The 14,771-nt window shown below is 39.5% G+C and overlaps 2 protein-coding genes across 3 annotated transcripts; one reads left to right on the plus strand and one right to left on the minus strand.

Moving 5' to 3' along the window:
* The first annotated feature begins 231 nt into the window (after nt 1–231).
* On the plus strand, nt 232–4,968 carry TT10-2 (laccase-15). The gene is made up of 7 exons (XM_009153362.3): nt 232–2,408; nt 2,501–2,652; nt 2,733–2,977; nt 3,095–3,223; nt 3,425–3,926; nt 4,124–4,563; nt 4,688–4,968. The coding sequence occupies exons 1-7, from the start codon at nt 2,328–2,330 to the stop codon at nt 4,819–4,821; spliced, it is 1,683 nt and encodes a 560-aa protein (XP_009151610.1). The 5' UTR covers nt 232–2,327; the 3' UTR covers nt 4,822–4,968.
* LOC103874928 (protein ENHANCED DOWNY MILDEW 2) lies at nt 4,870–14,710 on the minus strand. Of its 2 annotated transcripts, none has more exons than XM_018652674.2 (19): nt 14,542–14,710; nt 13,945–14,382; nt 13,779–13,866; nt 13,653–13,703; nt 13,397–13,560; nt 13,211–13,310; nt 13,028–13,126; nt 12,700–12,926; nt 12,516–12,608; nt 12,290–12,416; nt 6,741–6,922; nt 6,505–6,652; nt 6,336–6,434; nt 6,175–6,267; nt 5,897–6,049; nt 5,752–5,823; nt 5,536–5,654; nt 5,404–5,464; nt 4,870–5,326 (listed from the first exon to the last, which is right to left on the minus strand). In XM_018652674.2, the coding sequence occupies exons 2-19, from the start codon at nt 14,373–14,375 to the stop codon at nt 5,084–5,086; spliced, it is 2,550 nt and encodes an 849-aa protein (XP_018508190.2). In that variant the 5' UTR covers nt 14,376–14,382; nt 14,542–14,710; the 3' UTR covers nt 4,870–5,083. The 2 variants fall into 2 exon arrangements, with proteins under 2 accessions (XP_018508190.2, XP_033129613.1); XM_033273722.1 differs by having other exon boundaries at nt 14,492–14,692.
* Between the last annotated feature and the right edge of the window lie 61 nt (nt 14,711–14,771).

Genomic DNA, 14,771 nt, shown 5'->3' on the forward strand with positions numbered 1-14,771 from the left:
TTATATAATTGCTTCTATACGTTAAAAATACACTAATCAAACGAGTATATGGTCGCATTGAGATACAAGCAGCTGAAGGAAAAACGAAAAACTTTTTTTTTGAAAGCAGGAAAAACGAATTTGCAAAGTTTTTTTTTTAATTCTATTTTTAATAGTTAGAATTAGCACCCTAGTTGTCTTAAACTTAATTTTCAAACGTTATATACTTCTGCAAAATCTTTTATCGTATCAATCTATGGAGATAAGTTCATGTAATGGCTCAAGTTGTGTCCACTTGTAAGGAAGGTGAAAAATAGCCTTCGTCCCAAGAAAACAACCTGGGATTTATTAATGGCTCCGTGAAAGCACTGGAAGAAGAAGGATCAAAAGAGGACGAGGATTGGCCAACGGTTTTGCGGTGGTAACGTCATAGCCTCTTAGGGGAGTTCACGTTGATATAAAATGAGAGAATAGATGGAAGTTTTTTCATCTGATAGAGTCCAAAGCTAATTTGCATATTTTTTTGTTTTCCTTTTTGACATCAAAACATCCACCATATTCCTCGATGGACATCCAAGTTGGCACATAAGTGACAATAATAATTTTAGTTCTAGACAATCCAACTAACCATGTATTTCGAAATTTTCAGAGTTACACCGGCGCCATTAAACTTCAAAAATGCTATAAAACTTAGAGCGGAAATCTTATTGTGAGATACACCCGATTTACAAATTTTCTTATTAATTGTAAGAATGAATAATTTACAATTTTAAGGTTTATATTATCTTTCTCAAACATTTTAATTTTAAAAAAAATTACAAAAAGTTTTTCAAAACCCAAAAAAATTACCGTATGAAATTTACTGGTTGTAACTAGGCCTAGTTGTAACGATATTTAAATCACTACTAGAATCAATAAATTACATATACAATAACTTGGACATGTATTCGCAAAGATAACTTTGAAAATATTCTTTCGGTATAAGGTGTTAACAATGTCAATACATAGACATCTCTTTCGCTTTAGTGGAATGGTAGCTCACGGATAATAATTAATCCTGGCAGTTGAATACAATGCCACAATGTTAATTAAGTACACGCTTAGGCAATTTAAAGAGTAACGTCAAACCAATGCATGCACGTAAGAATCTAAATCAATACAAAAGGTAAAGAATGTTGGACTATTTTGGTTGTGGACTTTAAAAAAAAAAAAAAAGAGGAAAGCTTCACCAAACCAAACTCATCAGTGATGTTGTTTTAGTAAATTCTTAAGAGTTGTTGGACTTGTTTTCATCTCGATAACTCCAATTCGTACTCATTTGAATTTTCCGTCACACATCCATATCGTTTGACATATATTATAATATGTTCCAACGTATGGAAATAGGTCTAATATTGGACACCGCACCAAAAAGGTGCATGTTTCTTACTATATATGTAACAACTATAGTCTTCTCTTTTACCAAAAAAAAAACTATAGTCTTCTCGTTAAGTTTTGAAAGCTTCGTTTGACCGAGAGATGTACATATTTGTTGGAACAATGTGAACCCATATAAATCAAAACTGGACCAAAGAGATGTAGTTTACATCCATTAATTTCTGTCGACCAGAAACATATTTAATGCATGGTAAAATGATTTTTACAGTAACAGCACGACCGCTCCACCGGTAGTGGACCTTCCGTTCACGCCTGTTCACTCGACATGTATGTTTTATCTCGTGCGTTAATTTTTGTTTAGACTAAAATTTTGTTTATATATCTTACAGTCACCATATTAATTTTTCGTGTTTTGTGTTCGCTTCCACAGTATCACAAACTATTTCTTATAAATCATTCATTCCTTCATTATTCCAGTTTAAATATGTTTAGTTATGAAATTATTTTTAAATAAATGATCGAAAAGATAAATGCACTTTATTAACATAGATTGTCAAACCAAGCATTTAAAAATCTTGCAACATACACTATCATATACCATAAATCACCATAAATCTGCGATGTTACACGATAATTCACAAAATATCCGATAACATTGAACTTATGATCAAATTAATTTATTGTTAAATATTCTCATATGAATCAAAAAAACTTTTATTATTCAAGAGTTCTACAATATATGAATATAGTCATATGGTGTAGATGTCTTGTTTCTGAAGCTAACATAATAAGACAGGATTGTGTATGAACATCAATCATATAACATCTTGCACATCCATAGTTCTTATAGCCAAAGTTAACTAATTTGAGAAAGACGTGGAGCTAGAGGGGTCTTTAAATACACATATACTCCTCTATCTTCTTTGATTAACCATCTGCCAGAATAATTATTTTACAAAAATTATTTCAAAATGCCACATTCTTTCTCTCATTTCTTCTTAATCTCTCTTTTCCTTTACACCAAATGTATTGCGCATCGCTACACTTTCACGGTGAGTTTATATCAATTAAGTCAGGCGTGATAAACTAGCTAACTTTAAATTGATGAAAGTTAAAACTAATCAATCTCATAAATTAATGTCAGGTTAAGGAAGTTCCATATAACAAATTGTGTAGTACGAAGAAGATTCTGACCGTTAACTCTCAGTTTCCTGGACCAGTTTTAAAGGTTTACAAAGGAGACACCATTTACGTCAACGTTCGTAACCGAGCTAGTGAAAACATCACAATGCATTGGTAAGATTTAAAAACCTTTTTCTCTTATGTAAATTATACTCGTTACAAGCAAGCTAAGGTGTGGTTGAATAAATACACAGGCATGGTGTAGAGCAGCCGGGAAACCCGTGGTCAGATGGACCCGAATACATCACACAATGTCCGATTCGACCCGGAAGTGATTTTATGTATGAAGTCATCTTTTCCATCGAAGACGCAACTGTTTGGTGGCATGCGCATAGCTCTTGGACACGAGCCACTGTACATGGTCTTATATTCATATACCCTCGGCCCGGGACATTCCTCCCTTTCCCAAAGCCGGACCACGAAATTCCCTTAGTTCTTGGTACAATACAAAACATATACAACTTTTAACTAGATATAATATTCAAAAACAAATTAGACGTCTATATGTTTGCGTATATTTTTATCTTAAAAAAATAATTTCAAAAAAATTGAATAGGAGAGTGGTGGAAGGAAGATGTGAGAGAGGTAGTAGAGCAGTTCATAAGGACCGGAGCTGATCCTAATGTGTCCGATGCTTTGACTATCAATGGACATCCTGGTTTCTTGTATCCTTGCTCTAATTCAGGTTTTCATTTTTGCTTTTCTCCTTAACACGCTCAAACCCTTTTGTAGATTTAGCTAATTATTCCATTTTTATATCAAATACAAATGTAACTAACATTTTCTGCTTTTATTTATTAATTTTTGAGAAAATCTTTATGTACTTAAAAAGTGACATTTTATGCAAATATGTTTTAAACTTACAATCTTATATGTTAATATTCAGATACATTCGAGCTCACGGTAGAGAAGGGCAAAACCTATCGCATTCGGATGGTAAACGCCGCGATGAACCTAATCTTCTTCTTCTCAATCGCAAAACACAGCCTCACCGTGGTTGCCGCCGATGGACACTACACCAAACCTCTAAACGCTACTTACATCACCATATCTCCAGGTCAAACGCTGGACGTCTTATTACACGCGGACCAAAACCCAAAACGCACTTATTACATGGCAGCCAGAGCTTACCACAGCAGCCCCGTCATCAGATTCAACAACTCCACAACTATCGGGATCTTACGTTACATCTCTTCAAGCAACGCCAAAACGTCATCTTATCCAAGCCTTCCTAATTATAATGACACGTCAGCAGCGTTCGGATTCTTTACGAACATCAAAAGCTTATACTCCGGACAAGTTCGAGTCAAAATCTCACGTAGAATAATCTCAACGGTTTCACTAAATCTTCTAGCGTGTCCTAACAACTCGTGCCAAGGTCCAAACGGGTTGAGATCAGTGGCGGAGGTAGAGGGTAATGAGGGGGGTCAATTGACACCCATGGATTTTATAAATAATGTTATTCTTTACCAAATATATTTTGTTGACCCCTACCAAAACAGAATATGGACCCTTATGAAAATTGAATTTTAAAAGAGTAGTCTAACTGTGACCCTCCTGAGTAAATTTCCTGCCTCCGCCACTGGTTGAGATTAGCGGCTAGTATGAACAACATATCATTCGTCACACCAAACCACGTAGACATACTAAAAGCTTATTACCTTCACATTAAGGGCGTTTACGGAACGCGGTTTCCTGCGTTTCCGCCTCTGGTTTTCAATTTTACCGCGGATGATCAACCGTTGATTTTGCAGACTTCGAGACTTGCTACGGAAGTAAAGATGATTAAGTACGGAGAAGCGGTTGAAACGGTTTTTCAAGGGACGAGTTTAGGTGGTGGTGGAATCGACCACCCCATGCATTTGCATGGTTTTAGCTTCTATATTGTTGGTTTTGGGTTTGGTAACTATAACGTAACGAAAGATCCGTCGTCGAACTATAATCTCAAAGATCCTCCGTATAGAAATACGGCGACTGTGCCAAGAAACGGTTGGATCGCTATCAGATTCATAGCTAACAATCCTGGTACGTGCCTTACATTATTTCATATAACCTTATACAGAGCTAGATCAACCGTTACACTAGGGGCTACTTCCAAGGGTATGAACTGTGGTATTGTAACCAGTCTTGTTTGTAATTGTGTTTGTAGGGGTTTGGTTCATGCATTGTCACTTTGATAGACATCTCACGTGGGGTATGAACGTTGTCTTCATTGTCGAGAACGGCAGAGGAATAAACCAGCAGATGCTGCCTCCACCGCCTGACTTGCCGCCTTGTTACTAATAATTCAACTGTTACCAATTTGAGTATAATGAAAGTCATTGTAACTGATGTAATAAACTAAATTTACCAAAGATATAATCCTTAGTAATCATAAGGAAGACTCCCAAGTCCCAACAAAAAAAGGTGATAATACTAAACCAAACCGTTGTCTCTTAAGGTTCCTTAATACTATCATATGAATCCACGTGGAATAGTAGTCATAGTAACTTCATAAGCTTTGGATATGGGGTGATGTTTTGACTCCCTCTTGCACACTGATAAGTTAATCAAGAGGAGATATCTCCATCTCTTGTACAATACCATCATCAGGAGGAGGCTCTGCGTGATGGAGACCCACTGTGTAAGTCGAGTGATACATATGTGTTATGTGACCCTGTTGAAGCGCTATAGCCTTGTGGTTCCAAGTCCAGTCCCTTCGGCTCCAAAGGTACAGAGGTGGCGGTATATTGTTCCACTGCTCTATCGTTTTGTTGTTCACATCTATGGACCCGGGCAAGTAGAAAGACTAGAACAGAGCAAAAAACAGAGTGTTATCCAAAGCTATTGGTATAAGAAACAGAGAGTTGGATTCATTTGTAGTACCTTTCCTGAAAGCAGATTGGCGTCCTCCCATATCAAATCATAATCAGCTATCGCATCGACCCTGGTTGTCATAGATGAAGCCAGAGTAAATAAAAAAGGTTTTTTACTGAGACTCTGTATTTGCTTTTTTACCTTTTTGTTTCACTTGGGACAATGAGGATCAGAATCTTCGGTTTAAACTCCAGGGCCTTCTGGATGAAAGTGTTAGCAAGACTTGATTTGAAACCGAAAGGCGGGTTCAATCCCATTATCTGTTCTTATCCATAACATCAAAAGAAAAAGAAAGATCTTAGTGAGTGGGATTCAAGAAGTGCGTCTCAAGTTTAGGATGTTGTTCGCTTTCTGTACCAGTCTAGAGCCGTCAGGTAACTCTTCTTTCTTCACAGTCAACCAATCTCTCTTCTCAAAGTTAAAAGTGTTCTGCCATGGGAACATCATGTTTTCAGAAACAACTTCTAACACAAAAAAAAGGGTAAAAGAGCGAGCCTTGTACCTTAGGTAGAATGAGATCAAAGTTCTTGAAGAAACAGGATTTGCCCGTTTTCTCAAGCTTTGCTTTCATCAAACAACTTAAGTCGTTAGAGCCACAGCAGAAGTCCACTATTGTATCTCCATTTTGCACGTAAGAGTGGAGCCTCTCTACTATCTGCATCATTAAGTTCAAGTAAACCAGTTTCAAATAAGTATCTCTATACCGGTAGACTTTAACAGATCGAAGCTAAAACATAGGTTAAGAAAACAAATAGAGAGAGCGAGAGATAAATAGTTCACCTCTTCAAGCTTCTTTAGCTTTGTGAAGTGACGACCAAAGGATGTGTAGCGCATTCCGTGGAGAAAAGGAGAAAGATAAATTTCAAGCTTCGTCTGCAGCAGTTCAAAAACATGTCTGAGCAAACTCTTAGATGATATGAAAACTAAATGTGATTACAAACCTTATGCTTCATGAGTTGGACTAGAAGATCTGGATCAAATATAGCTCTGGCATCTTCGTTCCGCCCTGCTTCAAACATCTTTAATGCAGCTCGAGCGGCCTGCAAAACAAACGTAAGGATTCAGGAGCCGACACTACTGTTTTGATGAGTTTTAGATTGAAAAACATACATTGACATGAGTTTCAACCAATCCTGTTGTGATGTTCTTGCCGACATCATTTCTTGACTGGTAGCATTGTGCATGTGTTTCCCCACGAGACTTAACAAACTCCTCAAAACTAAACGATGAGTCCACTTCGTCAATTATAGATAACACCCTGTGTAACCAGAAAAAATAAAACGATTAGTTGAACTATCATCAGTAATGTTGTTGTTTCATTGTTGAGTGGAAAGAGAAAACATCACCTCGATTCCACATCCTCGTCGTCTACATCGTTAGGATCGGCAAAGTCAGAAGGAACTTCTTGTTTAGACAACCTTTTCTCAATGCTCTCCATCCTCCGTTTATTAAGATAGTCATTGACCTTAAAATTCATCCTTGGTTTCCTAGATCTGTTGATACCTTCATGATGCTTAGAACCCGTAACCATATGATAGGTATAAACATACTTATTCGAGAAGAAGGTGGAAAGGAGCTGAGCTGGCAAGTGAGAAGGGAGCTGAGGAGCTTAAGTGACACGTGGAAATCATCAGAAGAAAGATGGATGAGTATAAATAGATTTGTAGAGTGGCAGTTAGGGATCATCGATCATTTTACAATAATATTGATCTAAGCGTATGAGCTTGATCCTTACTCGTATGAGAGTGAGAGATTCGATCGTATGAGATCGTCTCTATTGTTGTAATTTGATTGAGCAAACCTTTATAAGAAGTATTCAGTTGAGTATAGACTTTTATACTTAACAATTGGTGCGGTGAGCAGGTTCGTTACGACGCGAAGGTGGGAATCGAGCTGATCGGAGCTTGATTTGAGCTGCGGAGAGTAGTTCCGGCGAAGAGAAGTTTACCGGCGAAATCGTAAGAATGTCGAAGGCGAAAGTTGGGGAGCCCAGTCCGTCGCGAGACGAAACGGAGGAGGAAACCGATAACGAGTTGCAAGATATGGATCTAGAGTTCTTGAAAGGAGGCTACATTCGATTGAATCGCGCAAGAAAAGAAGCAGATGCTCGATTCGAGGAGCTCAATCAACGACTCGGTTCTATCTTACAGATCTTGGAGAAGTCAAACAATCGCAACGACGATCGTCCTCATCACGATCCAAGATCATCTAATCCTCAGGTATATCACTCGAACTGGGAACGAAATCCGGAGGAACGAGTGCTAGGTTATCGATCTGGTGATATGAATCTTGCAAACAGAGAATCGATGCTGCGAAAGATTGAAATGCCACTGTTCTCCGGGAAGCAACCTTACGTTTGGATTACGGAGGTCGAACGTTGGTTTAGTATTGGGAAGTATGATGACACAGAAAGGTTGGAATTGGTGGGGCTGAGTCTGGAAGGAAAGGTGAAGAAATGGTTTGGATGGGAGTTGAAAAGAAGAGGATTCAGAGATTGGAGGGAGTTCAAAGAGAAATTGGTATTGAGATTTGCTGAATCTATTGAAGAAGAACCAGAAATACGCTTGTTTTCTATCAAACAGACGGGGTCTGTAAGCGATTACATCTCGGAGTTTGAAGAATTGTCAGGGTTGGTTAAAGGATTGGATGATAATCTTTTGATCAAGATTTTTTACACGGGGCTCAACCAAGAGATGAAGGAAGTGATAAGAATAAAGGAGCCAGTGGGATTGGAAAATCATATTGCTGCTGTGTTGAGAATGGAGTCTAGTGCCTTTTGCAAGGTGGTGAGTGAAGCAACTAAACATGACAAGATCGAGCACAAGCAGCATCAACACAACCCACTAAGGTCTTCGTCCCATTACAATTCTCACAGAAGATATGTTGATAGTGAGAATAAGTTTACGAGTGCGGGAGGATCTTCTTCTACGACCGCTCAACAAAAGAAGGAGAGTGAGAATAGCAGTAGTAATGAGAGTAAAGTGAAGAAATACACTAATGAAGAATTGGACAGGATGCGTAAAGAATTCATTTGTTTCAAATGTGGAGCTAAGGGATGGACAAGAGCTCACAAATGTCCAAATAAAGATGTAAGAGTGATGACTACACTCAACGGGTTACAAATGGAAGTCGTGGAGGATCAAGAGGACGACGGAGAAGAGTTCTTCTTTGAGGCTCAGATGCAAGAGTTATGCACATTGTCATTAAACTCGTATTTGGGTGTTGGTTCGCCAAAGACCACCAAGTTATATGGAAAGATTCAGAAGACTGATGTGATAGTGATGCTAGACAGTGGGGCATCTCACAATTTCATTACTCCATCGATTGTGACGAAACTTAAGTTGAAAGTTTGTGCAGAAACAAGTTTCGACATCTTGCTAGGAAATGGAGCCTCAGTCAACAGTTTGGGCGTGTGCAGAGAGGTTTCGTTCCAACTAGCAGATGCGACGTTCACATCAGATTTTATAGCTTTGGAACTTGGAATGGTTGATGTTATTTTAGGCATTCAATGGCTCGAGACCTTAGGAAGATGTGAGGTGGATTGGAAGGAACAAGAACTGTCCTTTATTCATGGAGGAGTTAAAGTGACATTGTTCGGGGATCCATCACTCCACACTTCCAAGCTCTCTATGAAGTCTTTGTCTCCTATTTCTACTAAGGTAGTAAAAGGAAGAGAAGAGCTTTTCACTATCTCTAGTGGGGTAACATCAACCGATCCTATGATTCCGGATAAGCTGTTAGACGTACTGGCTGAGTTTGATCAGGTGTTTGCATTGCCGACGGCTTTGCCTCCTTTTAGAGGAAAGAATCATGCGATCAATCTCAAACCAGGGGTGACTGCTATCTCTGTGAGACCATATCGTTACCCACACAACACTAAGGTGGTGATGGAACAAATGGTCTGCGAAATGTTGGAAGCAGGGATAATCAGAGAGAGCACAAGTCCGTTTTCAAGTCCAGTTTTGTTGGTAAAAAAGAAAGACGGATCATGGAGGTTTTGTATTGATTACAGGGCATTGAACAAGGCTACGATACCGGATAAATTCCCAATTCCTGTAATTGATCAACTATTGGATGAGTTGTATGGCGCCTCCGTTTTTTCTAAGCTGGACTTACGCTCGGGCTATCATCAAATCCGTATGCAAGAAGAAGACATCCCAAAGACTGCTTTCAGGACAGTAGAAGGGCATTATGAGTTCCTAGTGATGCCATTTGGACTCACAAATGCGCCGGCTACATTCCAAGCATTGATGAACTCCATTTTCAAGCCATATCTTCGAAAATTCGTTCTCGTATTCTTTGATGATGTGCTAATATACAGTAAGACTGTCGAGGAACACGCTGAACATTTACGGCTGGTACTTTCAGTGTTACAGGAGCATAAGTTGCTGGCTAACCGTAAGAAGTGTTCGTTTGGTCTTCAGCAGATTGAGTATTTGGGTCATATCATATCCAAGAACGGCGTAGCGACTGATGCGATCAAAACCCAGTGTATGAAAGAGTGGCCATTGCCGAAATCAGTGAAACAGTTGAGAGGATTTTTGGGACTAACAGGCTATTACAGGCATTATGTGAAAGGTTATGGTTCGATCGCAAGACCATTGACAGAATTACTAAAAAAGGACGGTTTTCAGTGGTCTAAAGAAGCAGAGTTGGCGTTTGATTCACTTAAGAAAGCAATGGTAGAAGCACCGGTTCTAGCTTTACCAAACTTTGAAAAACCTTTTGTTATTGAGTCGGATGCATCAGGCTTTGGCGTAGGGGCTGTATTGATGCAGGATGGTAAACCAATTGCGTTCTTCAGTCACGGTTTAACAGAGAGAGAGCAGATGAAACCAGCTTATGAACGCGAGCTGATGGCAGTGGTTTTGGCGGTTCAGAAATGGAAGCACTACTTGTTGGGGCGTCAGTTTGTGGTTCATACAGATCATCGAAGCTTAAAATACCTGTTGGAACAGAAGGAGGTAAATATGGAATATCATCGCTGGCTGACGAAGTTATTGGGCTTTGATTTTATCATCGTGTACAAGCCAGGGTGTGATAATAAGGCAGCGGATGGTTTATCAAGGATTGAGAGGAACGTGGTGAGAGAGATGAGTTCGCTGTTGTTGGCTCTTACTATACCAGCAGCACTTCAAGTGGAGGATATATATAAGGAGATTGAAGCGTGTGTAGAGATTCAGAAGAAAATTCAGTGGATTAAGGAAGGCAAAATTGTTAATGACAAGTTTAGAGTGATTGATGGAAAGCTCTGGTACAAACGCAGATTGGTCATACCAAAGGATTCAGCCTCCATTCCACTACTGTTATCAGAATATCACGATGGTCAACAAGGAGGACACTCAGGAGTTCTAAAAACAGTTAAGCGGATTCAGTCGATGTTTCATTGGGAGGGTCTGTATCAGAGGGTGCAGAAGTATGTTTCTGAGTGTAACATTTGCCAAACTCACAAATATTCTACACTAGCACCAGCAGGATTGTTGCAGCCATTACCCATTCCGAATCGTATTTGGGAAGATGTGTCAATGGATTTCGTGGAAGGGCTTCCAGGTTCTCAAGGGGTTAATGTGATCATGGTGGTGGTTGATCGGCTTAGCAAATATGCTCACTTCGTTGGACTGAAACACCCGTTTACTGCGGTAGAGGTGGCTTCAAAATTCGTTTCTGAGGTTGTTAAGCATCATGGTTTTCCGCGTTCAATTGTCTCTGACAGAGATCGAGTGTTCTTGAGTTCGTTTTGGAAGGATTTGTTCAGAGCTTCGGGAACTAAACTCAAGTACAGCACAGCTTTTCACCCACAAACGGATGGCCAAACGGAAGTGTTAAACAGATGTATGGAGACGTATCTCAGGTGTTTTGCGTCCAGTCATCCAAGAACGTGGCACAAATTTTTATCTTGGGCTGAACTATGGTACAATACATCTTTTCATACAGCTTTGAAAGCTACTCCTTTTCAAGTGGTTTATGGTAGGGAGCCACCAGCTATTGTTCGTTTTGAAGAAGGTTCAACGAACAATTATGATTTGGAGATGGCTTTACGCGAACGTGATGCGATGTTGGTTCAGATTCAGCAGCATTTGCTGCGTGCTCAACATTTGATGAAAGCAAGTGCGGATAAGCATCGTAGAGAGTTGAGTTTTGCAGTAGGGGATTGGGTATATTTGAAGCTAAAACCATTCAGGCAACACACTGTGGTCCGTCGTTACTGTCAAAAGCTGGCAGCCAAATATTTTGGGCCTTATGAGATCAGTGAGCGCATTGGGAAGGTTGCGTATCGATTAAAGTTACCAGACGAGGCTCGTATTCATCCTGTGTTTCATATCTCGCAATTGAAGGCAGCGCTGGGACATGGACAGTTTGTGCAAGCCATTCCTCCTGTTTGTTCTGATTTGACTGATATGGTTCTGCAACCAGAGAACATCGTTGCATCACGAGTCACGGAGGCTGGCAAGGAAGAGTTGTTGGTGAAATGGAGGGATCGTTTGGATCATGACAATACGTGGATGTTGCTGGAGGAGTTTAGGCTGCAATTTCCGTCATACAAGCTTGAGGGCAAGCTTAATTTCAAAGGGGGGAGTATTGATAGGTATAAACATACTTATTCGAGAAGAAGGTGGAAAGGAGCTGAGCTGGCAAGTGAGAAGGGAGCTGAGGAGCTTAAGTGACACGTGGAAATCATCAGAAGAAAGATGGATGAGTATAAATAGATTTGTAGAGTGGCAGTTAGGGATCATCGATCATTTTACAATAATATTGATCTAAGCGTATGAGCTTGATCCTTACTCGTATGAGAGTGAGAGATTCGATCGTATGAGATCGTCTCTATTGTTGTAATTTGATTGAGCAAACCTTTATAAGAAGTATTCAGTTGAGTATAGACTTTTATACTTAACACCATACTCGGAACATCCTCTTTGACAGGTTCCAGACCATGACTTAGTGTTCTTCTTGGGCCAGATACATCAGGAAAAACTAAGTGGTCTCTAGCTGGAGTACCAAGATTACCTACTATCTCATGGTTCCTGTTCAAAATAATATGAAAAAAGCTATGTACATTGAGCATATCATGACATCAAAAACCTCTGGCTTTAAAGTGCACTCAGAATATTCAAAAAACTTACAAACAGTATATCAGAATGCGATTGTATGGAAGCAGTTTTTCCCAGGTTCTCTGAGGTGTTTCCTCGTCACAGTTGAGTTCAGAAGTAATCTCCCTGAGTACAATAAAGAAGCAAAAAAAATCTGAAGGCGATATACACGGCCATTAGAAGATTAAGGAGAAAGTAAAATGAAGAATGGTTTTACCTAGGTAAACATTTTCTGTGATAAGCAGTTGGACAGCGTCTGCATACAGCAAAGTGGCACGCATATAGATTTTTGTTTTCACTTGTCTTACAGACTTTGCATATGTGTAGAGGACAGAAAAAAGGATCTCTAGCAGAAATCTTGGCTTGAAGTTCTTCTGTTTTGATTTGATCACCACATATTGGATGATAGAAGTGACCGCAATTTGAGGCAGAACAAGGGAAGACCTTCAGAGAAGTAAACAGTTGAATGAAGATTGTAAGTACTCAATACAGATAAATTAGCCTAGTATCCAAATGAAGAATGATATGGTGCAACGATATAATACCTCTTGAGAGGAGTTTTTATCAGAGGATCCCAACTGACCACAAGCATAGCACTGATGCTGTTTGTGTTGACAGTTGCTACAGAGATACTCTCTAAGTGCCTACATATCCAGAAAATTAACATCAGCATGAAGTATAACCGTAATAGCATATTAAACAGGAACTCTAAACGCGATTCACAATACATGAACTTGAGTCCCATCAGGGAATCCTAGTGATTCACACGATGTATCAACTCCATCAGATATGGTTGGGTGGAAAGCTCTCAAGCAGCTTCCTTCACAACTGAGTTGAAAAAAAAAAAAAATTAGAAACACATTGTATCAAACTATGATAAATCAAATATTGAGAAACTATGCAGCTTGACTTACCACAGAATATAACCACCATTGTCACAGATAGAGCAGACTGTATCAAACTGCAAGTTCATCTCAGAATCGTCATCACTGCTGCTTTCGTCGTCTAACATATTATCAGCAGTGAAATTCTGTTCCTGTGGTAGCTGAGCATCTTCTTGATGTTGCATTGGAAGTTCCTTAATAACAGAAAACAATAATTAATCTCAGTAGAAAGAGAGCAAGTGAGGAGGCAGAGAACAAGTAAATCACTTCTGATTAAGTCTCCTACCACTTCGGTAGGTGTTGTTTGGAAAGTCTTCTCCAGAAACTTGCGTAGACACTGCACACAATAAAATGTGTTAACTACGAAAAGGTAACTAAGTCAACCCAATATCCTTCAAACGAGAAAATAGACCTTCGACTTTGTTAAATCCTCATCCATCTTCATAGCTCGACAGACCAGAGAAACATGATCTGATAAGTCATGCTCTGAAGGTTGGATCCTGTATAAACAGCAAGATCAACTCAGATGACAAAAGGACAACATATCAAGATAAACTGAATTGAACATCTAAGCATACCCATCCACTTTGTCCAAACTTCTCCACACAAGGTCGCTTGATGCCTCAGGATTCCTTTTAACAAAGTGAAGACACCGAAGCGTTACCAGAGTCGTCCTAACTAAAGCTTCATAACTCTTTGCTGGTTTGTGTAGAGTTATCCATCGCATCCCATGTAGAAACACTTCGATCTTGAGACATTCATCAGAAAACAGATCAAACCTCCAAGCTTTAGCTAGCTTACAAACAGACTCGTTTCCACAGTCAGTGCTGCCACGCAGATACACAGGCCGTCTGGAGCTACCAGTGGGATCTTCCTCTCCGTCGTCGTCGTCGTCGTCCCATTTGCCCGGAAGAAGAGAAAAATTGACAGGTATGTCGCTTTGATCAACGAAAGAGTAGTCATCAACGTAGTCAGGTAGAATCTCTCCCTCTTCATCAGACGAATCCATTAGCTATCTGAAAGAACAAAAAACATCAAAGCTTTAAACTTTTTTATCTCCTTATCACACTAAACGAAAAATCCACATAAACACAACACTAAACCATCCAAATCTGTGATCCTAACCTAGCTACTAAGCTACTAAGCAGAGAATCGTCAAACGGGAAGGAGGTTACCGGCGATCCTGGTTGTGCCGGAGTTGCCGTACAGAAGCTTGCTCGCCGCTTTATACCCTAATGCCTTTAGCGTTTACCAAACCCAAGAGAGAAGAAGAAAGGTGGACTGTGAGAGAGAGAGAGGTGTGTGTTTTTCTTTTAATAGTAAGAAGACGAAGAAGATGATTTGCTTTTCTAGTACGATTTAAAACCGTTTCGGGGAAACATTTTTGTTTTTTAGTGGGCAAATG

The sequence above is a fragment of the Brassica rapa genome, chromosome A06 (assembly GCF_000309985.2).
Source record: "Brassica rapa cultivar Chiifu-401-42 chromosome A06, CAAS_Brap_v3.01, whole genome shotgun sequence".
In the NCBI taxonomy this organism is placed as follows: domain Eukaryota; kingdom Viridiplantae; phylum Streptophyta; class Magnoliopsida; order Brassicales; family Brassicaceae; genus Brassica; species Brassica rapa.